Genomic DNA, 24,625 nt, shown 5'->3' with positions numbered 1-24,625 from the left:
CGGAAGCAGCAAATTCTCTTTTCTCACTCGCACACAAAGTGGACAAATGGAGAATTTCCCACTCACTGATCAGCCAAATACACTGCCACCTGCATTAAAACCCAGCACAACCTCCATCTCTTTTTGCACACAGTAATGCATACGTGCTGTTATCTGCTCTGGGGCCGCCGTACTTAAAGGAGTAACACTGTCCAGAATAAGCTGTTTTCCTTTAAGTCTCAGAACTTCCATTTCATGTAAACTAAAGTATAAATTAACCACGATATTTACACTGTTTACATTCTACAGATGAAGATACGTTTTCAAACTGTATTAACACTTTAAGAGTCGTTCAGACGTGGTGTTGGGGGATACGGCGTAGGGGAGAACTCTGTAGAGTGGGGTTGATGGTTGGACTCGATGATCCCAGGGGGCTTTTCCAACCTGCGTGATTCTGTGAGTCTATGAATTTGTATCGGAGAAAAGATAATACGCAGTACAGCTAATAACTGGAGGAGTGTTGCCAGTCATTGAAGTGGTAGCAATGACGAAAACTTCAAGGGGCCAATTGAATTCTTATAGCAGCTACCTTTGGTAATGGAGTGCACCTTCCCTCCGTGGTAGGAATGTGACACTGCAGCCAGCCCACTGACCTGTGAATTGGCAGCTTCCTCAGGGACAAGCAGAACAGCTGACTTTGCACTTCCTAATATTTTAGGCACATCCTTGGCACTTCCCCTAACCAGGCTTACGTTAATCAGTTCCAGAGTAAAATTCAAGCCCAGTAAAATAAATGCCTTTGAGAGAGAGAGAATTTAATTAAAAAGGCAGAAATTTAATTCCACTAAAAACATTATATCCACCAGTTCAAAGAATTAAGTAGCAAAACAACCTGAAGTTTTTGTTCTACTTGCATACAAAAAGCAGTGTTTTCAAGACAAGTGTTTTGTTGGTTGTGTTTCTCCAAGTGCATACAGCTAAAACACCAATTCTGTGAATGTGATTTACTAGCAGATTGTTGGAATGGGAGTTTGTAGAGCAACTATTGCCATTTTAATAAATTGCATCTAACACAGAGGGCCTCAGCTTGACTTTAATCCTTAGGATTAAAAAGATGCAAGATGGGTGTAAAAAGGATGTAAGTGCATAAGTGTGTAAAACTGTGCAAAAAAACACGGAACAGAGAGAACCGAAGGTAAATTTACCTGCTGCTTTGTGAGTCAGCACTGACAGATCACTATTTACAACCCAAAAGGGAAACTTGGGAAAATATTTGCATACATATAATAATAATATATTGAACTGATGGTAACACAAAGCAACGCTGGAAGGAAAAACTGAGTATTTGAACACATGCATAGCAGTGATTCTCCAATTATTATCTGAAAATGTGATATTTGAGCCCAGTTCTATTGCATAAACAGGGAATTCATAATTCTAAAACTCTCTTTTCTGCTTCATCACGGTGGGTACTATTGAGCGTTGAGTATCTTATTCCAGCACATTTGTATTGTGATGAACACAAATGGAAACAACAGATACCACAGGAGCTACAAGGATAATACAGACCTGGTTGCTTATTGGCACTCTTTTCCCTCCAAAGCTGGCACCGTCTTTTACTGTGAGGTATCCCACCTCGTTCTCGGGTTCAATTAGCGTTTCTTCATGATGAGACAAGACATGGTACTCAACGAGCACCTCTCCGAACGCCCCAGCATGTCGAGTTACATTAATCTGAACATACCGGTCCAGGTTTCTCTCTACCAGTACTGACTGCTGATCAGGGTACACGGCAAACACTCCATAAGGATCATCATTAGCAAACACATTGATCTTCGAAATCCTTTTCTCTTGGTCTAGATCTGCTCCACCTTCTACAGAAACCAGCTGCACCACATAGTTTTCATCCAGTTCTGGAACATCATCAGGTAACAGGTAGATAATTATCTCAGCCGTACTCTGCTGGTCGGCAATGACAACAGATCCCTCTGTCCTAAGAAAGTCACCCGTGATGTCAGATTCACTACCTATTTCCCAGTAAACCTGAAATGAGTTTAGAAAACACACAAAACAAAAGAAAGCAAAATTACCCAGAGAGTCAGAAGCTTTCCTATTCAGGATTCAGTACAGACAGGGTATGGAACAGGCTGGTTTTAAGTAGGTAAAATAGAAATTGGTTTAGGTATGCAAAGAAAGAGGCGCACAGACTATCTTACAAAAGAAGGGTGTGTTGTTCCTCTAATAGTACCATGAATGTAGAGATTTCCTTTGCATATCTTCAGAAGATTTATTTAAAACTATATGGAATCCCTGAGCCATTTAAAAAAAAATATTTCTATTTTTACATCAAGACATCCTTGCTGTTTTTCCTCTTTCCAAGATTCCTCACATCAGAAGAGGGGTGAAGAGTTCTCACTGAACCCAGCAGATGCTTTTATTAATCGACTTATTATTTTTTTGATGAAAGGAATAACTGTTAAAATGCTGACTTCTAAACAACTTCAGGTTAAAAAAAAAAAAAAAGTGAGTGATAGTTCAAAATAGTCTGATTCTTGCCTTTAGGTATGCTTAGAAAAAATAAAATTGTGATGATCTCAAAGGAAGCTCACTATGTAAGTGCACTCTGTTCTCTTCTCCCATCAAAAGCACAGGGAGAGGGGGAGGGAGAAAGAGAGAACGGAGAACGTCACTGCAGTGCTGTTTTTTCTTTTTTTCTTTCCTGAGCAGAGGAGGCTGAATCTGGCTCTCCAAACCATGAGTACTAGGGCTGAGTCTGTCCTACATGCAGTCTAAAAGGCACCGTTTCAGAGATGAATTTGAGAAACAAGCTACAGAAAGGCACAGAAAAAAATATTCCTCCATACATTGATACTGAGGATGATTTCAGATGATACTGGTTATTAGGAAAAGAGTGAGAATACCGTCACGTTTCCCAGAGTGCCTTGAATTCGTCTGACAAACAGCGTAATACTTCGTGGCCCTTCCACTGCTGAGGGTTCTGTATAGTTATTCTCTGTTAGTGATTCAGGAGCAAACTGTACAATTCCATTGGGATCGCCAAACTTCTGTATCTGTAAAAAAGTAAACAAACAAAGCAAAAATCAGAAATGTAGAGTGAGTTGTTTTCTTGTTCAAATCATTGAGATTTTCACTGCTAGATGCTACAGGGCGCGTATCTAATAGCTCTTCCGAGTTTTCTCCTCTTAAGAAGATTCAACCGCAGATTAGTGATTAGGACTGAGACTGAGACAATAAAATAACCCAACCCAGCAGTCAGGACCATCAAGGTATGAGAAGGGAGTGATACCAAGCCCACGTGCACACACAAACACACAAAAGAAGACTGTTATATGAAATCTACGGGTAACTTGCTCTTTGTGAGAAAATCTTACCACGATACATAAATAAGTTTAAGCAGGATCGAAATTGATCAGGAGTCAAAATACGAAAAAATATGGAAAGTTTTTAGCCTTGGATTAATAAAAGCATCATATGTAAAGAAATTCAGGCAATGACGATGAATCTGTCCACTGAGTTGAGCCTCCCTCAGCTTTAAACAATTTGTAAATTTTAAATGGTCTTGTAAATTATAAATGGTCTAAACACATTTCAGAGAGTAAAGTAATTTTGAAAAGATTTGGAAAACATATTGCATGGATTCAGGATACTAAGAGACAGCAGAGGAGGCATGAATGACCCCGTTTCAGATTTTCAGCACTATCCAAGGAAGAAAAGGACAGAGTTTTATTTCAAAGGTTTTATCTGAATATTCTCTGATTAAAGCACGAAATGCTCAGGCACCTTGGGCTAGTGTGCAGAAACTCTTCTGAGTTTGCAAACTCAGCCCTGTGGTCTAGAGCTCATCCACATCCTTCTGCGTGAATCACCAGCTGCAACGGGAATTCACGGTGAACTGCCTGACAACTGAGCTGCAACAGCAGTGCCTACTGAGAAGCCACTCCATTGGCATCCAGCGTGGAACATTGCAGTACAAGGAATAGAATCATAGAATCATAGAATCATTTAGGTAGGAAAAGACCCTTGGGATCACCGAGTCCAACCATCATCTCCACTCTACAAAGTTCTCCCCTACACCATATCCCTCAGCACCACATCTAAACGACTCTTAAACACATTCCGGGATGGTGACTCCAGCACCTCCCTGGGCAGCCTATTCCAGTGTCTGACCATGCTTTCTGTGAAGAATTTTTTCCTAATGTCCAGCCTAAACCCACCCTGTTGCAGCTTGAAGCCATTCCCTCTTGTTCTATCGCCAATTACCTGTGAGAAGAGACCAGCACCAACCTCTCTACAATGGCCTTTCAAGTAGTTGTAGAGAGCGATGAGGTCTCCCCTCAGCCTCCTCTTCCTCAAACTAAACCCTCCCAGCTCCTTCAATCGCTCCTCATCAGATTTATTCTCCAGGCCCTTCACCAGCTTCGTTGCCCTCCTCTGCACTCGCTCCAGCACCTCGAGATCTCTCTCGTGTTGAGGTGCCCCGAACTGGACACAATACTCAAGGGGTGGCCTCACCAGTGCTGAGTACAGGGGGACAATCACCTCCCTCCTCCTGCTGGTCACACTATTTCTAATACAAGCCAGGAGGCCATTGGCCCTCTTGGCCACCTGGCATAAACCTGCATCCCTGAGGGAGAAATTGTGGAGTTGGTGGAAATAGGAGGCAATTCCATCAAGACTCCACAGACCAGAAAAAAAAAACCAAAAATCCAGTTTCTAGGAAAGATTTGGTTTTTTACAGGCGTCTTATAAAAGCCTTATAAGAGGCTCTCGTATCTCTAGAGCAATAATTTGTCTTTGAAAACTCCCTCTGCCTTCTGCCACAAATTTCTGCATTTCTCTTGCTCTGCAATAGTCAGATTCTCTCCTTTCTTTTATATATAATAGCTGAAGCAGACGAAGAGGTCAAGAAGGGATGAACAACAAACTGACATTTAGAAATGAGGATCCAATCCACGCTCTCTCCAAAGAGAACAACAGAGGTCTGCAAATGAAGGGCCGGGTCAGGGCTTATATGCCAATTTTTACTGAACAGGTTCTTTGCTTTCTTTTTTAAGAAGTGAAGCTGTTACAAAGCACCTAAGTAGTATGAGGGACGAAAAGGCCAAATGACAAACTATGCAATAATTATTAATTTTTAAAAGCATTGCAGGATAAACACCAATACTATGAGAGATCTCAGAAAAAAGAAAAGTAATAATATGGACTTACTATTAGTGTAATGTTTTTTGCCTTAGGATCTATTTCTGTTTCACCTTTCATAAGGCTCAGTCTAATAATGAAGATCTCCTGAACTTCAACATCTTCATGAGGATAGATTTGCAGATTAATAGCTCTCAGACCTCCTTCTCCTTCTCCAAAATAGAACGATCCATTCACAGGGTCACCAATGTCACTATTCAGGGGAGATAAAACCTCTTCTGAATTGGGTCCCAAGATGTCCCAATTAATCTGTGGAAGATACCAGTTTCAGCTTTAGAGAGGTGATGTTATATTATAATAGCCTCCCACTGGGAGAAAAGTCAGAGTACCACAAATGACATAGAAATTCTTGTATCTGGTAGCGAGCTATGTTTAAATCTTTGCTGTTCATACAGAAAAAAAATTTCTCGTAATTAACTCTATACATACAGAATATATATAATCCTTCGGAAAAATAAACATGACAAGTTACAAATGAAAATTCTGCAGTGTCAGTTAGCCACAATGCCAGTCTGTGAAATTCTAGATATCACTAATAGAAAATAAGAGAAACTGAGATTTCTTTAGCACATAATGGGAAGGACACAGGCCTCTTTCTATTTCTCTCCCTTTCGCGATTTGTTTTGCGAAGCTCCCCAAATGAGTACTCATGACCAAAACCATTCCCTGTGAAGTGTGATATCAAGGCAGAAAATGACAAATATTTTTTTAAGAGTCTGCAATAGAAGTTTTTGATCCCTTAAATGATGATTCATACTTTTTCAGTGTGATTAAAAGCTAGAATCTTTTCAAAATTTCCCACAAATTAGATTGCTTTTGAGGAGTCATATTCAGCACTTTAAAATTACTATTTTGGCCACTTTAATTGCTTTCCAGTTTTCTCAAATGGCTTCTAGAAAAAGTCAAAGAGCAAGGCAATTTCTACTTGGGGAGAGGAGGAACTGATGGCCTTTACTGCCAATCTTCCAGTCACTTGCCAAGGCTGTTAAAGGTCTACCTTGGTTCATATTTATACCTTCACTTTGTCAATGGTTTGTACAGAGTTAAAAAAAAAAAAAAGATCTAGAAAACTCATAATAAACAATTTACTGAAAAAAGTTTCAACAGCGTTAGGAAGTAATTCAATTTAATTAAATTAATTTACTGGTGATGCATCAAATTAACCATATTTTCGACGTTAGGATTAGGAGCTAGTTTGAAACAAAGTACACAAGACCCTAATAAAAGAAAGAAAGCAGGAGGAGAAAGAGAAGATTAAAAGAATAACAACATTTTCTTTTATACGGCAACACGATGCAATTCATGTTTAATAAAATGCCACAATTATCCTATTAGAAATCAGTCACAGAGAAGCTCTTGAAGGAAAATGCAGGAGCTTTTTCACCTAGTCACCAGAAAGCATTCAGCCTTTGATAGCCAGGGCCCACCTGTGTCTCCCCTAACAATCTTCCAGTCCTTTCCAGCAACAGGGACACTGCCATGGGTGCATCAGGATTGGGAAGAATAATTCGACTTTGGTTGAGAAATCGGACGATGCCCTGGGGGGAATCACTTTTAGCAATCGTGACCTGGCTCACTAGGTGGAGCCCAAGGACTGCTCCACCAGTGGCTCCTGTCAGCTGGATTTCAAATTGCTCTGCAAATTCACTGCATGGGAAAAGAAAAAGAGATTCTGAGATACCCGAGAAAAAAAAATAATTAAAACTGTACTTAGTAGTTCCATCATGAATCCAACCGGATTTGTTTTAAAGGTGTACAGAAGTCAGCTCTGAAAGCATACAGTAGAACATTGTTCCCATTTGCAAAGAATGGTGATACCTGAAATAAAAATAATGTTCTATTTTCTATTCATGTTAAATTAAAAAAAAAAAAATAAATAGGCAAAATAATTTATTATTCACAGCAATACTAGTAACACCCAATATTTCCGGTAATCTAATGAAAAAAAACGTATTTATTTTGCATAAAATTTATAACAAACTATGAAACTTCAATGATATAATCTTTTTTCCCTTTTAAATTTAAGTGATTTTTCAGCACTGTAGAAATTTGCTTTTCAATTTCAATTCTACATGCAGGTATGCTGCACATGCTAAAAAAGGATTTATCAGAAGCAAATTAGTGAATAAACATCTGAAAAATTGATTACCTTTCTTCATCGTCTATAATAGAGATATAAATAAAACTCTGGTTCTGGCCATGATAAAAAACGACAGAATTATTATGGATGATATAGTCAACACCATCGGGAAGTGCAGAAATACTTCGAGAAAGAAAATCAGCAGTTACATAGCCGTAAATTCCACGCTTTCTCACAACAGGAATCATGATTAATCCGGCATCCTCCTCCACTGCAAGAAGAATTGAGAAGTTATCACAGATATTTTATTTCAAAAATCTATGCCCTACCCACAGAAATATCTTCTAAACCACACTGAAAACTTAAGGTGAACTTACCCTGTAGAAGGATATACTGTGGGTCAAATTCTATGACGCCTTCCGCATTGTCACTTTTTGCTATAGTGACTCGCACTGTGGAGGTATTTCCTATTATTGGAGGCTGATCCACCTGTAGACCATTTTCTTTTATGGTAAAATCAAATCCACTTGCAAGAACATAAAAAGGAAAATTATATACAAAATTCTTGTGAAAGCATTAAGATGTATGTATGACAGTTTGTCAATTACTATAAATGCTTTTGTTTTCTGACAGTCATCACTGAACACTTTGGTCATACTTTTTCAAACTATATATATGCAAAAATAGTAGTTTATTCATAGAAATCTGTATCTTTCATTTTTTTCTTTATAATTTTATCTTGTTATTTGAATTTCATGAACTTGACAACTTGAATGTTATGTATGGACTTTTAACTTCAATAAATCTTAATCAGCAAAATCTTTATACTAATGCACAAAGGGTTCCCTGTACTTCCAATTTCTATTATGATTACTATTATAGCTGTCTTAGGCAATTTTAGAATAAAACAGTTGAAAACCAGCGATGACTTTATGCAGATAGATCAGATTCCAAATACAGCTTATTCTTCTGCTTTTGATCAATCAACTGGGAATTTTATCTTTACCTTCCTTGGAGTTCCGCTTTGGTAATCATCACTGAAAAGTCTTCAGGACCTTCAGGAAAGTCATCATCATGAATTTCAACCAAAACCATTTTACTCTCCTCATGTGGCTCAAACAACAATTCCCTTACTGTGGGAGTGAAATCAATTCCCTCCTCTGCAGTCCCATTTATTATCTGAAAGCAAAGACGCACTTTGCCATAGGATCCCCTGGAACGCACAACAGTGATGTTAACCTGAGGGAAAGAGGACACTTTCTTAAAGAAACGGCTTTGTTTTACTGTTACAGTTGCCTTTAAGAGACTGTTCTAAAGGCATCTTTTCAACGGTTCTGTCAGGTGACAACAATTTGCTTTAGTCAGTACAGAGTACGCGTAACCTAGCAGATGGCCTTCTTTCTCAGAGAATTAAAAAACTCCAAAAGCCTCAGTCAGCCATTCTGGAGAATGTGCTATGATAAATGTAGAGTAAATCTTTGATTTCCTTTTTTCTAAAGTGAAGTATAAATCTAGCAACAAGATTGATATCTGTCCACATTTTACATAGAAAGGAATTTTAATCTAATACCCATTTTTCTTCTTCTGTTGTTTGCAACAGTTCCCGTGAAAATGTAAACTCTCCATATGGAAAATCACTGGCGGCCATGGTAATATTTGCTGTGCTGCTAGACTCATTTATGAGTCCCCCATCACTGATTCCAGTTAGCTGAAACTGGTAGTAGTACTTCTCCTCAGGACGGTTGTCATCTACAGCCTGGGGAGAAGAAATAACGAAAGCTAAAAGGATTTAGACCATTTCCAGGGAGAGAGGTATAACTAATTTCTAACCAAGATACTGACTAAATAAAAGGAAATACTTGGAATAGCTGCTGGTGTAATGTCTCTCACATACCTGTATTAGAACAATTGCTGCAGACTGTCTGTCTCGCATTGTCAAGGTCCCCGATGTCTCAGTGAACTCCGTGTGATGAGGAGGTGTTATGTTCCAATATATCGTGATGTCACCGAAAATCCCTGGTCCACGTACCAGGCTGCAGGTAAGAACGCAAACACGGATTTTATTTTCTACAGATATTAATATCCAGTCCAGAGACAGACAGCGTATCATATTGTTGTGGACGAAACAAATGTCACCAGCACCGTGAAGCTTGAGTTTCAATGTACTAAGTCACTATTAAGATCTTTACAACTCTCTCTTCAGAGCAATAACATTTCTGCAGTTCTGTTTTATTTCCCTGGGCTGGGAGGCATCTTGAGCTGTATTTATTTACTGAGATGTCTTTAAAGTTTCTTTGCATGTATAGCGCAAAGGTGGGAGCTAAAAACTGAGCTGTCTTGGTTCCATTCTGCTTTTCCGCTGACAGATACGCAAAGCAGAAGGGAAATGGGACGTAAGGCTAATGGCCAAAGGCAACTTGGTTTTTAAGGCAGAAGGACACTAGAATACTATTATGACGTTGCTTGAGAAATGTTCTGTCTGCCACTTGTCCAAAAACCTAGACCCTAATCCTACTCATGGGATCAGTCTTGGTGAACTAAGTCAGGCAAAATTGTGTCTATACCTAACATCGTGATCTACAACTGCTGCTGCACAAAGCATCACTTTGTATTTTGGGCTTCTCAGGGCAGCATGAGAGGCTGTGTGAGCACCTCTCCTATGAGGACAGGCTGAGAGAGCTGGGGTTGTTCAGCCTGGAGAAGAGAAGGCTCCGGGGAGACTTTATTACAGCCTTTCAATGCTTAAAAGGGGCTTATAAGAAAGATGGGGACAAAGGTTTTAGCAGGACCTGTTGTGATGGGACGAGGGGTAACAGCTTTAAACTAGAAGAGGGTAGACTTAAACTAGATATAAGGAAGAAATTTTTTAAAATAAGGGTGGTGAGACACTGGCCCAGGTTGCCCAGAGAGGTGGTACATGCCCCATCCCTGGAAACATTCCAGGTCAGGTTGGATGGGGCTCTGAGCAACCTGATCTAGTTGAAGATGTTCCTGACCATAGCAGGGGGTTGGACTAGATGGCCTTTAAAGGTCCCTTCCAACCCAACACATTCTATGATTCTATTTCCCGGTTCAACAACGGCAAGTGTTGTAATCCTTTGTTCTAATATTCCTAGAAGGTACGGTAACATCTTTATTTCTTCATCCTGTTTTCAGTTGACTGAATCCAGTAAAATAATTGCATCTTCTTTCAACTGAAAACCCAGTTCCCACTTTGGTCACGCTAGCCATCACAGAAATATACTGAAACACAGTTCAGGCACCAGTCCTGAACTGAATCCTGAAAAGCACAAAGCACTTTCAAATGTCATCAATACCCTTCCCCACTTCCTCTGATCAGAATCCTCTTTCCTTTAATGCATCAATGTTGCCAATAATTTGAAGACTGAGAGGAATACTTGGAGTTCCCCAGTAACAGTGAAAAGACACATACATAGTATATTCTGCCCTTCTTTAAAAACAAGCATTTAATTTTAAAAGTAGTTCTGACTTTAGGAGTGATAATGAAAAGCAGCACTCAAGAAATTCTTGCAAAGTGTGGAGTCCCATAGCTTTTGAAACTGAGCTGTTGTCCTCCCTTTGGAAAAATGAGTGACGTACCCACCTAATAAGAGCAGTTCCATTATAATTTCCTGAAGGTTCTCCAATCAGAACGTGTTTGGATGAATGGGCTATCCCAACCACCCCGGAAGCTCCTTCATCGCCCACAATAATGATGGTTGCCACACCTATGAAGAGAACAAAGCTTCTCACAGTAAATGAAAACTGACTAATGAGCTAACTTTCGTAAATTTTGTGACATGAGTGGTTAACCGCCAGCTTCCCAAAGAGCCCATGGAATGCCCATCCTTGCAGATATTCGGAATTTGAGTGGACAAGGCATTCAGCAACCTGATCTAATTGTGAAGTTTCCTCTTCGTTGAGCAGGGTTTTCAACTAGATGACCCTCCTGGATGATCCCTTGCAAATGAAATTATTCTGTGATTCTGGCAGGTCTGAACCTGGTTTTGGACTTTGCTTCTTTTTGTTAAAGAGTTCTTTAGGGACAATGATAACTATCTGAACACAAAAGTCTACCAACAATTAATTTCCAACGAACAATTATGACCTAAAATTCTCTTTGATTTCTTCAGACAAGGAAACAACTTAGGGGAAAAGACTGACAGTTGAAACTGCCACCAACTAGCTGCACACAAAACATACAAGCACTGCAGACTAAAATAGGATGAACAGATTTACTAAAATTCTCATATGAAATGTCTCAAACTAGAGTGTAGTGAATTAATTCCTTACCATTTACAGGGGATATCTCTGCCTCACCAGCAGAGACTAGCTGAATGGTAAATGTTTCATTCCCCTCCAGCAAACCATCTTGTATTGCGTGTAAAACAATCAGCTTCTGGGATTCAGTCTGCATCACGTAAAGATGAGAAGATATATATATACACATGTACACACACAAAGTGAAACTAAACAAAATACAGTATTATAAAATCGGGGTTTTTTCTTTAACAAATGAAGTGTTAAGCATGCATATGCTTGATATATTCTGTAACATTTTTTAAATACAACATTTCTGACCTGGCTGAGATGTTTTCTCATAGATGAATAAATAGTAAAAATTGTCTCTCAAACATTGTGTGCCACAATACCCTGCATATTTTCAACTGAATAATGAATAAAATTACTTTGAAATTGTATTCACATAGATGTTTTCAACTTAATACAAAATCTTTTCCATCAGAAAGTGCATATTGAATAGAATACATATATTATAAGGATTAAAATTTAGATTAGCTCTATTAGGTCATAGCAAATTTCTGTCTAATTCACGCTTTTGTCAGTGGGCAGTACCAAATGCTTAAAATCAGAAGAAGGTAGGTACACATTGTATAACTTAAGCACACCATACATATATACTTGAATTCTTACGTGTATGCATATATGAGAACTTCAGGAAGAAAAAACAATGTCCAGGCCTATCAGTAGAGAAAGGACAGCAAAACTACAGCAAAGCTTTGCCAAATACTGGTGATCTTACCAAAAAAGCTATTTTCCAGCTGATTAAAAGAAATAATTGGTATGCCTATTTATTTAGTGCAAAATAGTCTTTTACAGACAGGATGGATTATGCTTTATGTTAAAACACTTTTCTTCATTAAATATTTTGAGTAGACTGTAAAAGACCAATATTAAGATAACAGCAATAGCTTGACAATATCCAATATTTCAGCTCCTACTTCAGAGTTTTAACCTGCCATGAAATACAAATCAAATAACACTGTCCAGTTTAAAAGTCACTAGGGTGTTTTATTATTTAGTTTTTTAAATCTGCAAATTTTGAGCATTCATTTATCCTTCTCAGCCTTTCAATATCAATTTTCTCTTTCAGTTGTCTGGTACTGAAATGGCACAAAAAGTTTCTGTGGTCATTCTTCACATTCAGTACATCTTTGTTCCTCTTTCTTAATTTTAAACTCAGATTTGAAGAGCATCTTCCTGATGATTACATTATGCTGCCTTAAAAAAAAGCATGTCAGCTTTCCTTTTCTGTTTGAAAGAACGCTGCATTCCACTATCTCCACCAGTTCATAACGGCCTTTTCCTAGTGTTATAGTACTTGGTAACCCCCTATTTTTCCAAACACATAACAACCACCATGCAAATACACATAAGAAAAAGAAAGTATTTATAAATCCAATAGTAAATAATTTATTGCAATATCAGAAATACCTCATTGAAGTGAAGGGTACCATTCAGAGGGGTCAGGTCATATCTAGCCGCTTCCTCGAGAATCCACAACACTTTGACGGCTCCTCGTCCTCCTTGACTTCGACGGACAGTGAGCAATACAACTGCAGCAGAGTCATCAGGTGCCTGAGGTTCCTTCACTGTTACCTGATGAAGAAAGAGAAGGATGAAGAGAGGGAGGCTGTAGCAAAAGGCATTGATACTGACTTGAGACAAACAAAACAAAAAACATTGTCAATGACAACGTAAAATAAGGAAAAGAGTGAAAATCTACAGGAAGGTAAGAGATGTAAGGAATGTGTTGAATTGTGCTAGTAAAGATTAGTCACTCGTGCTATTTTTGTATGCCCTATGATTCAAAACTATTACAGACAATGAGTCACAAGCAGGCACAGCACCAGCAAAATGGAGAGAAGAATAATCATTCACTGACAAGAACTAAGATGAGATACGTTTCATCATTTCTTTCCAAACTTTACTTTCAGTAATACAGATTATTATAAAACCATTTTAATATTCAACAGACTACCAAAAATCCTACCTGGGGTGTCCTGGTTTGTCAGTATACTGAATTAAATTGATTCAGCCATGCAGAAATCTACATCTGTGCAGCAGCACTTTCATTGTTATCACCATCCTACACAGCCAGATGAAGACAAGCACTAATAAGCCTTTCCGTGAAGTCATGTCTTCCACTGCAATGAAGGCTTACCAAAATCGGCCATGTGTTAGTGACACAAACCCACCCTCCAGCTTTTGCAGAAAAGAGTGCAATCCAAATCAAACTCACGTTCTTTTCTTCAAACCCAAATACTCCAACAGGGGAATCGTTTGGTGGAATAGCGACAGTTACGAGGGTGTCATCCCCAAGTCTGGCACCACCTGTTGCCCTCACCAGGGCAATCTTGAATATCTCAAGGAATTCAACTTCACTGTCATCTATGATTGTAATTTCTATTTCTCCTGTAGCCTGCAGAAATTGGTTAAAAAAAAAAAAAAAAAAAAAAGAGCAACAAAGTTTCATTTATAATATTCTGTTGAAAAAATCTGAAATTTAAAATAGGTAAATTTTATCTAATAATAGATAAACACACATTGTTCAGTTGTGCTTATTTTTTGTCATACTTGTATATTTATATTAAGGTAAAAAAATTTCAAGAGTGGTTTTTAAGTTCGTCAGTGTAGATTTTGTATGTTAAAACCAGCAGACTGCTCTGCTTCAGTACTCAGTAGAAAGTGCAGGTAGACAACATTGTACTTTAGCCAAAATTCTGCTCACAAACTGCATCCTTCTACTTGCCAAAGACCAGTTCTGCTCATGTGAAATCAAAGCCCCTTGTAGATGCGAAGTATTGTCAAGGACAGTATGAAATTCAAAGCAATATGTAAAACACAGCTAAGAAAACATACAGGCTTATACTGAGAATTTATAGAGAAGATAAGTTTTGTTACAAATTTTAAGTGTAACAGGCTTTATTATTATATACATTATATATTTATTATACATTATATTATTATATATAATGTATATTATGTATATTGTATTTATTAGAAATTATTTCTTCGCTTTTGGAGGTACCAAAGGCACAGAACCATATTTGGTCGATGCTTATGATCATTCTGCTTCTCCATGTTAAGGAACTGAAGTCAGGAGCATCATTCACACACTTAAGGCCATAAATAAAATGTTTTCAATGAAAAGATGCAAATTCTGATGGAAGAAAAGGTGAGAAACTCTTAAGCTGGTAACGCAGAGACGGTTAAACTTTCAGCAAGTGCATACCTGCCCATCTGCAAATGTAAGGTTTCCAAATGATGGTGTGAAGTCCTCAAAGGTAGCCGTTGAATGAATGGCTTCCCAATACAGAGTTGCTGACCCAAACCTCCCAGCCTGACGAACAACTGGAAGTTTCAGTATATTCTGTGGTGGCGGTACCTCATAACCGGTAACAGCTCCAGTCACGTCCTGTAAATTTAACAAGACACTGCTGAGGGTCACTGCAACTTTTTCTTTTTTTTTTTTCCATATCGACTTGCAGGTAAAAATAAATGAAAAAATACATAATCACTTCTAAATTGGTCTGAAATTAGCATTGACCTTGCTCTGAGCAAAGGGTTAGACGAACTCCTGAGGTCCCTTTCAGGACACCGGTTTTAGCAATTCCAGCTCCCCAGTAAATCTCATAAATTAATTGTGAGGAACGTTTTAAGAAGGAATTGTTTGTCTGGTATCTGGCCTTTTTATCCAGAACAATTTAGTGTCACAAAACCTACTAGAACACTACCAAAACTGGTCTGAAAACACAGACTCTCCTGCTGGAATGCTACTTTAAGTATTTTTCATTCAGATTTACTTACCTTTGTAACATTGAAGCTAAATACTCCTCTGGCATCATCATTTTCTTCAATTGTTATTTCAGCTATTTCTAACCCAAGCCTCTTCACGCTTGGCTGACCTCCAGTGGGCGAATCGACCAGTTGCACATCGGTGATATTGATTATAAATCCTTCCTGTAGTTCTGGAACGTTGTCCTGCAAAAATATTCTTAAATATAACTTTTTTAATAAAGCAGTGTAAGTTATAACACGTGCAGGAAGCAGACGAGTTGTAGGTTGATTACTGTTCAAAAATTCTCAGCTCTTGGGACCATAGAACCAATCCCTTGCTTCATGCCCCATGGAAGATGAAAAAGGCCACCCTTGCTGAGCTTTAGAAACTGAAGTTGGCAGTTAGATTCCAGATCTGTGAGAACGGTGGAAAGCATCGCTGGCCGTCACTTGTTTCTCCTATCTATAAGAAAGGTGGCTAGATTTCAGAAACTAAGCCAGAACTTGAAAAGCAATACCTCCATTCTGAATATATTTAAAGAATATACATACTTTTGTTGGAAAAATAACATTTCCTGAACTACAGAACAAATCTGTTAAAAGGCATGTAAAGTAAAATAAATCTGTAAAACCCTGCCACAAGTTGAAAAACCAGCAAGCACCTAAGACATATATATTTTTTTCCTTTGTCATTATTATACATTAATTTTGTGACTACAACAACAACAAAAAAAAGATTTTGGTTTATTCTTAGCGGCAAGTACTTGAATTCTTTTGAAAGAGATGGCTGCAATTCTTACTAATATACATGCGACGAGGCATGAATCCCACCATAACCATTTCTAGAATGCTAAATCCTACTTCTGGTATAGAAATGGTACAACTCTCCCTTTCCTTAAAAGACATTATAAGCTGAAGTTGCGGTCAGACTACTCACAGGCAAAATAGTGACTACGACAGAAGTTATCGTTGCGTTCTCTGCCATAACGATTGTCTTCTTTTCCAGGATATAATCCTCATTCTCTGTGGCTTGGTTGGAGGGGGGCAGTCCAAAGTTAGGCGCGGTGCTCAGATGAACCACAATCTCTCCAACAAAGCCTTGCTCCCGAACAATTTGTAAAGTCAGAGTAGTCGAATTCACTCGCCCTATGACAAGGAGGGGAAGAAAATCAAGACACGATTGTTTTAACCCTTGCCCTGCTTGATTTCGAGCTCACCTAATGGCACTGGAGCTGCTTGCTAGAGCCCACTTCAATTCTGCTTAGCAACACAACAATACTTGGGTCATTCAACGACTCGGGCAAATGAGCACATACAAGTGTTGTGAACACGCACAAACAGTGTGTACATGTGGAAAGCATTTTAGAACTGCATCTAGAGGAAGAATAAAATACGGAATATTTACTGTTTTAAATGTTTGCTACAGAAAGTGTTACTTCAACATTGCCGGTTTTGCTCAGTTTTCCTTCAAAACTCCCATCTCCCTGCATTGCCTGGCCTTTACATGCCTCGGAGATCACTATTGGTTCCAATGAAGAAAGCAGCACTGGAGGCAGTCACTCTGGCTGTAAATTTTACATTTCCTTAACTCAAATGTTGAAGAAAATGAGATACACTTGTATCAGTCAGGCTCGGATCCCTTTTGGGAAAGCCGATTTGCATTTTTTTCCAATAAAACACGAAATACAGCCTTTGTCCAAAAGTGCTGAGTTTATGATTGATGAAATAGAAACAGATAAAAAGCAAGAGGCTTTGTATTTCAGACTAGTTTCTATTACTTTAATTATTTTACTAGATTTACTTAGATTACTTTAACTAGATGCTACTTTACAGTTAGCACCTGTATAGAATTCAGTAAAAATAAAACACCTAAAGATTGGAAAAGAAACTGTGCAACAAACGAAACCTAAGAATATGCCTTGAATCCTAACTTCAAAGTATAAAAGTTTATAATGTGTGTGTATGTGTATGTAAGAAACCAACAGAATCCCTTCGCAATACTTTCAGGTGCTAAGAAAGGGACACTACTGTTCCATTTTAAAATAGAAATGGTGAGGAGGCTTTATCTGCAATAATATTCTGATGGGAAATGTATTTTTCACAAGTTGCATTTGTTAATATGGACAGAATATTAAATTGCCAGGAAATTTCAGTTGGGTTTTGAAGTACGCATAGCCCATCAGGCAGCTGCTGGAAAACCAGCGGGTTCCGCCAACGCCAGAGCAATCAGCTCCCTCGGAGCCTGGTCCAGCAGGGAGGGCAGGAGCCAGGGCTCCGCGCATCCCTCCTCCGGACAACTGCCTGGCAGACCCTGTGCCATTTCACTTGGTGCCTGGAAGGAAAACTGACATAACCCACCCGAACATGCAGATGGCAAGCAGAAAAACCCCGATTCAGTTTTCTTGAGATGGAACTCACTCTTGCTTCCTCCCTTCCCCTACCCCACAGAACAGAAAGCTTCCCTTTTTGACCCACTGCACAAGGAAAAGTCTTTCTTTGTAGATGATTTTAAACAATACATTAATCCCATTAAATAGGCAAGTTCAGCTTTTTATCTAAATGGAAGTATTTTATGTATTAGTCATGTGCAACACAAGAAACCAAGATTTTAATAACTTACCCCCTAAACAAAAATTACTGGATAATGTTGATATATGCAATGTGAAATACAGCATAAAATGTATGTAACGAAATAGCAGAGTTACATTTTTTAAAGGACATTTCTGCTAAAAATTTTTAATAGAAAAATGCTGATATCTATAAATAATATATACAATGGATTATATATTATATAATCTATTTTATATATTGAATATATATTTTCTAATTATGACATAATTATGTCATATAATAGATTATATTGTATTGTACATCTATTATATAATTATATATATTATATATATTATATATATAAAATAAATATATAAATAAAATAAATATAATAATAATATAATTAAAATATATAATATAATTATATATTATAATTATATAATAGATATACTATTATCTATTATATAATTATAATAGATATATATAAATATAATTATATAATAGATATATAATATACTATTATTGTGCAACAGCATTATTTTATATATAATATATAACATTATAATTATATAATATATAATAGATTATATTGTATTGTATATCTATTATGTATTATATAATGATAATATATAATTATATTATATATTTTAATTATATAATAGATATATAATATACTATTATTGTGCAATAATATTATTTTATAGATAATATATAACAATATTATAAATATTAGAATAGATTATTTTATATATAAAACCAATCTTATAGCTTCAACAATGACAATTCCCCAAAACCATATATTTTTTCCTCAGAATCAACAAACGGACTTACCTTCTGGCTCTGTGACTTGAACAAAGAGAGACTCCATATGCCACCCAATCACACCATGTGGAGAGTCACTGGGTAAAATGGTGAGTACAGCTCTTGCCCTTTTGGGATCGATGACAGCTCCTTTTGTGGTATCCGGAACACCCACAGTGGTAACGTGGGTGAGCGTGATTTCCACGGTCTCTGAAAGCTCTGCAATGCTGTCCGCGAGGATTGTCAGGGTGATCGTGGACAGGGCCTGACCTTCTGAAAATGTAACCTAAAGTTTTAGAGGGAAGGGAAAAAAAAGTCAAACAACTCATTGCTGTTACACTAACTGTTTTAGTCCATAGAACTCTATCAAATTAAAAATATTTACATATGTACGCACACACACGTGTATATATACATACACACATATATATATGTCATAAAACCACAGAATACCAGAAGGGTACCTCAAGGTCCAACCTTTCTTGGCAAAGGCACAGTCTAGACAAGAGGGCCCAGCACCCTGCCCAGCTGAATCTAAAAAGTGTCCAATGTTGAGGAATCCACCCCTTCCCTGGGGAGATTATTCCAATGGCTGATGATTCTCAGTGTGAAAAATCTTCCTCTTGTGTCCAATCAGAATGTCCCCAGGAGTAACTTGTACCCATTACCCCTAGTCTTTTCCTTCTAAAAAGGGCATCTCCAGCTTCTTTGTGCCACCCTTTATATACTGGAACCTGGTGATAAGGTCTGCCCTAGGCCTTCTTTTCTCAAGGCTGAAGAAATCCAATTCACTCAGCCTTCCCTCATATGACAGGCTTCCCAGTCCTTTGATCATCTTGGTGGCCCTTCTGAGGACCCTCTCCAGCCTGTCCACATCACTTTTGCGTAGTAGGAACCAAAACTGAACACAGTGTTCCAGGTGTGGCCTGACAAGTGCTGAGTGGGATAATGACTTCTTTGTCTCTGCTGCTGATGCCCTTGTTGGTGCAACCCAGCATCCCGTTGGCTTTCTATGCCGCACCAGCACACTGTTCACTCGTCTTGAGCTTGTTGTCCACTAGGACACCCAGGTCCCTTTCCACAGAGCTGCTCCCCAGTCGGGTAGATCCCAGGCTGTGCTGTCCTCCTGCATTATGTTTTCCCAGGTGCAAGAGCTTACAGTTGTCCTGGTTGAACTTCATAAGGTTCTTGTTAGTCCACTCTTCCAGCCTGCCCAGGTCTTCCTGCGGGGTGGATCTCCCTTCCAAAGTGTCCACTTCTCCACTCAGTTTGGTGCCATCAGCAAACGCTTGATCCCATCATACAGATCACTTATGAAGATATTAAACAGTGTTGGTCCCAATATCGATCCCTGGGGACCCCACTTGCAACAGGTTGCCAGTTTGAAAAAGAGCTATTGACCACCACCCTCTGGGTGTGGTGTGTCAGCCAGTTCCCCACCCACTGCATAGACCACTTCTTGGGACCATAACACATCATTTCTCTAGGAGAAGGCTGTAGAGGGCTGTACTTAAAGCCTTGGAGAAATACAAGTAGACAATGTTCACCGCTTGCCCCAACTGCGCAGGTTACTGAGCACGTAGTTGCAAGCGATCAGGTTTTTCAAGAGCGATTTGCCTTTGGTGAATCCGTGCTGGCTTTTCCCAATCACGTGCTTCATTTGACTTGTGATAGCCCCCAGGAGGACTCATTTCATAACTTTCCCAGGGACTGAAGTAAGACTGATGGGACTATAATTTCCTGGATTCTCCTATAAGGCCTTCTTGTAGACAGGGCACCTCTTTCTGACAGCTACACTCCAACTTCAGGCAAAACAGCTCAGTTGTTTCAAAGTGATCATGTATCTTCATTATCACAGAATCACACAATGGTTGAGGTTGGAAAGCACCTCTGGAGATCACCTAGTCCAACTGCCACTGCTAAGAACAGGTTCAACCAAGCAGGCTGTTCAGGGCCATGCCCAGCCAGATTTTGAATATCTCCAAGGACAGAGACTTCACAACCTCTCTGGGTAACCGGAACCTTACAGAGAAGTTTTTTTCCTCACATTTAAATGGAATTTCCTGTATTGTGCCCATTGCAGGCACAGGACACAGCCGAGATGTATCTGACTCCATCATCTTTACGCTTGACCCCCTGCATTTATATGCAATTTTAAGATCCTCCCTGAGCCTCCTCCAGTGTGTCAGATGCTCCAAACCCTTCATGGCCCTTTGGTGGACTCACTCCAGTATGCCCATGTCTCTCATACTGGGGAGCACAGAACCAGACCCAGCACTCAAGATGGGTCTCACCAGCGCTGAGTACGGGGGAAGGATCCCGTCCCTCGACCTGCTGGCAATGCTCTGCCTCAGACCAGCATGCACAAATAGCTGGTTCACGTTCAACTTACTGTCTTTCATTACATACTTTTCAAATTATCCAAAATTACCTGTCTTCACTGAAGTTTGGTCACTACCTGCCTAATTGACTAAAGATTAAGACCCTCTCAATGATGTTAAAAAAAGGAAGAATCAGTAAACCACTGACAAGTCAGGATCCTTTCTTCTACAATGTACTGGGTTGGAGTTAACTGGCTGGCCTAGAGTTAACTAACTTTCCCCACAGCAGCCCGTATAGTGGTGTGCTTTGCATTTGTGGCTGAAACGGTTTTAATAACACAGGAACATTTTGGCTATTGCTGAGCAGTGCTCTCACAGCATCACAAACAACTGGGGTTGGGCAAGAGGTTGGAAGGGGAAACACCCAGGATAGCTGACCCAAACTCACCAAAGGGATATTCCATAGCACAGAATATCATGCTCAGCAATAAATGCTGAGGGTAAGGAGACAGGGAGAACACACACATAGATGACCATTTGTGGTTATGGCATTTTTCTTCTGACGCAATTGCTACATGTACCGAGGATCTGCTTCCTGGGAAGTGACTGGACATCTGTCTGCTGATGGGACATACCGAATAAATTCCACTTTTTGCTTTGCTCCCATGTGTGGCTTTTTCTTTTCTCATTAAATTTTCTTTATCTCAATCTTTCCCACCTCATTTTCTCCCCTTGTCCTGCTAAGGAGGGGGAGTAAGAGAGCAAATGCGCGAGGGTTTGGTAGACAGTCAAGGTCAACTCGCTGCATATAAATAAGTCAAAAAAAAATGATGAATATACAATATCTATATAAATCACTGCTAACTAAAGAAATGTCTAGTCAACAGCTTCGTTCAGATAAAACTTTTTTTCAGATAAACTTCCCCCCCCGCCCCAGATAAAATGATTGAGAAATGCTTTGTCTATCTATATTCTTCTTATTTTAAAACTCAAGGGGCCAGCCACTAGATTAGGTCTCTCTCAACAAAGAAAATGTGTCTATAAACAATTAGGCTGCACCTACAATGAAGGATAAACAGAATTTTCCAGTGATAGTTTTACTTTACCTTTCTGTCTCTTCCTGCCTGTAAATGTCTGCAGGGAAATCATGTAGCATCCATCTGAAATGCTCAAGGAGTACTTTAATAATTTCAGTGTGATTGGTTTAGCATCCTTGATTTCACCTCTGTTAATCAGACCTATTATTTCCATACGTAAAGTTTATTTCTACAGTCTTTTGGCCCCTTCTTACCTCAGCTGTGGCTTGTGCTACATCCCTACAGCCTCAAAGCCCATAGGGCTCTGTGTCTTCTACAGATGGCCACCAGGTGGAGGCCCTTGACTTAAAGAACCTACCGTCTGTCAGTCCTAAGGCATACCAAGAGCTTTGGCTAGCTGGAAGCACTGGATTTTAACATCGCTGGAATCCAAACCGTTTCAGAAACAGAGAAAACTGGGACTTGTGTCCTCCTGGGCCACTGAAGCTCTCAGTTGTATTCAGAAGGTCAGGATGAAGAGCAAACTCTCCCAGATTCTCACTACACAAATGGTTTGACACAGTATCTGGATCTCACAGCGGGAAGAAAGGACGATCGGAACGGGATACTACAGATACACGTTTCTAGTGCCGGGACAGCACTGTGGGATCTGGTTCTAGAAGAGCAGGAATGATGCTGCTGGATCATGTACAAGACAGACGTGCAAACTGCCAGAATCACAGGGAAGGACCAGGAAGCAGTAAACCCACAGAAAACTGGGGCAATCTCACAATCTCATATCTCCTTAGCACATCTGCACCTATTACCTAAGACAATATAGTCGGTGCTTCCCTAATATCAGTGATGTTATTACACACCATTCCTGAAGCTGGAAAGACATCACTTATGCTCCCATTAGTGATCCACTCTACTGTAACTCGTCCATATGTTCCTATTAAACGTTCAATATTCAAGGTGATTAAGCTGTCCTGTTCCATTTCTTCAACTTGCTTAAACAAAGAACTCTGAAAAACATAAAGCAGCAGAACCATAACATTATTTTCTTATAAAGAAAAGTTTCTTTACGGATCTGGGTATTCCGTGGGGGCCAGTGACATTCTGCAACAATAAATTAGTCTACTATTAGGTAGCTAAATACGTGTTCATTGATTAAATTTACGTGTCCTAATTTTCAGAGGTACCCAATACTCCCAGGCTGCATGGATGTAAGAATTTAAAATGTCAGCCTCTTTATCCTAAAGCAAAAACCCCAATGTTTTTTGTTTGGGTATTTTGTTGTTTGTTTTTTTTCTAGTATGGTATTTTATGTCCAAATCATACGAAACAGATAACAAACAAGTGGACCTTCAAGAGTGAAGTATTTTTACTGCTGTTACTTTACTCAAGTCCACACAAGTCCAGATGCAACGTATCATTTCAGTAGTGACTCTTCTGTGTTTTGTATCTTCAGTACGCCTTCACTACATACCTGGCTAGATAACTTCTACAGTGTTTGAAGATTTAAGAATTAACCACTTCAAATAATATCTTCAGTCTAACTTTTTTCCAAAGAAATTTTTTTTTTCTGGCAGACTGGCTTATCTTGTGACATAACCCAATTAGTATCTTTTTCAGAGGAAAAGGATCTACAGATTTCGTTACTTAATTCCCGTGATTAACCAGCCAGTAGCGACTCTGTGATGATATGATACACGCCATCTGAAAACTGAATTTTTAGGTTGTTGCAAAACCAAACTGACAAACTAATCTGTTTATCTAAAGGTAGGGGGATTATAAAAACCTCACAATAGGGACAGACTATGGAGCTGATCTTCTACCACCGCGTGTTCCATATAATCACACAGCAATGCTAAATGGATGTTAAAAATCTTCTAACTCAGTTTGCTACAAGACTTTAGAAAAACAATCCTTTCACATGCTCCAGTTTACAGTTTTAGTACGTTTGTGTTCTGTTATTCAGAAATTATATATACATATTTTAATGATTTACCTTAGAAGTTTTACCTGAGCAAATGCAATGACTCCATAGGCATTGTCATTGGAAGGAATAATTATGTTAACAAAACCATGAACACCAATCTCTGCACCTCCCTTAGGGTTTTTCAACCACACTTTGAAGCATTCTTCCTCCTCTGGGATCATGTCATCCAGAATATTGACTGCTATCACAGCTTCCATGTCCCCAGGCTCAAATATCAATTCACCTGAACTAGCATAAAAACACACACATCAAATAATTATAAACTGAGGAGAGCTGATTAATGAACTTTGAAAGCACTGCTGTAAATTTAACATGCATTTTTGGAGCTGGAATTATGGATTATATTCCTGAGGAAGTAATTGAGGTTTAAAGGTTGTAGGGTTTGTATGGTTTTTTTTTAATTACAATAGATCATAGAGTAACTGAAATTCATTATGAAAGTAATTTAATTTATCCCAAATAAAATCTTTAAAAAAAATCAAGTCATAATTGCAAGTCCTTTCTTGCCACGTTGTAAAGCCGGTTGTGAGGCTGTTTGACTTCAGGTTATCTTAAACCTACCTGTGAAAAATTCTCT

At 38.8% G+C, this 24,625-nt stretch overlaps 1 protein-coding gene across 5 annotated transcripts in view; it reads right to left on the bottom strand.

Annotated features, from left to right (window-relative positions):
- The window catches only part of ADGRV1 (adhesion G protein-coupled receptor V1), a 291,124-nt gene that overhangs the window by 178,117 nt on the left and 88,382 nt on the right, over nucleotides 1-24,625 (bottom strand). For all 5 annotated transcript variants that reach the window (XR_012584987.1, XM_074570871.1, XM_074570873.1 and 2 more), the window contains 20 exons: nucleotides 24,072-24,276; nucleotides 22,925-23,071; nucleotides 18,740-18,995; nucleotides 16,296-16,504; nucleotides 15,389-15,562; nucleotides 14,814-14,996; nucleotides 13,821-14,000; nucleotides 13,013-13,177; nucleotides 11,573-11,690; nucleotides 10,884-11,007; nucleotides 9,174-9,312; nucleotides 8,850-9,035; nucleotides 8,286-8,518; nucleotides 7,657-7,805; nucleotides 7,349-7,550; nucleotides 6,627-6,846; nucleotides 5,209-5,448; nucleotides 2,901-3,050; nucleotides 1,549-2,022; nucleotides 633-776 (listed from right to left, as the gene is read on the bottom strand). Coding sequence is in view for 4 of the 5 variants with exons in the window: in XM_074570871.1 (XP_074426972.1) it covers nucleotides 633-776; nucleotides 1,549-2,022; nucleotides 2,901-3,050; nucleotides 5,209-5,448; nucleotides 6,627-6,846; nucleotides 7,349-7,550; nucleotides 7,657-7,805; nucleotides 8,286-8,518; nucleotides 8,850-9,035; nucleotides 9,174-9,312; nucleotides 10,884-11,007; nucleotides 11,573-11,690; nucleotides 13,013-13,177; nucleotides 13,821-14,000; nucleotides 14,814-14,996; nucleotides 15,389-15,562; nucleotides 16,296-16,504; nucleotides 18,740-18,995; nucleotides 22,925-23,071; nucleotides 24,072-24,276 (3,898 nt within the window). In the remaining variant the exon portion in view is untranslated. The remainder of the gene's footprint in view (nucleotides 1-632; nucleotides 777-1,548; nucleotides 2,023-2,900; nucleotides 3,051-5,208; nucleotides 5,449-6,626; nucleotides 6,847-7,348; nucleotides 7,551-7,656; nucleotides 7,806-8,285; nucleotides 8,519-8,849; nucleotides 9,036-9,173; nucleotides 9,313-10,883; nucleotides 11,008-11,572; nucleotides 11,691-13,012; nucleotides 13,178-13,820; nucleotides 14,001-14,813; nucleotides 14,997-15,388; nucleotides 15,563-16,295; nucleotides 16,505-18,739; nucleotides 18,996-22,924; nucleotides 23,072-24,071; nucleotides 24,277-24,625) is intronic.

The sequence above is a fragment of the Larus michahellis genome, chromosome Z (genome assembly GCF_964199755.1).
Source record: "Larus michahellis chromosome Z, bLarMic1.1, whole genome shotgun sequence".
NCBI classification, from domain to species: Eukaryota; Metazoa; Chordata; class Aves; order Charadriiformes; family Laridae; genus Larus; species Larus michahellis.
This window is presented reverse-complemented; position numbering and strand designations above follow the sequence as displayed.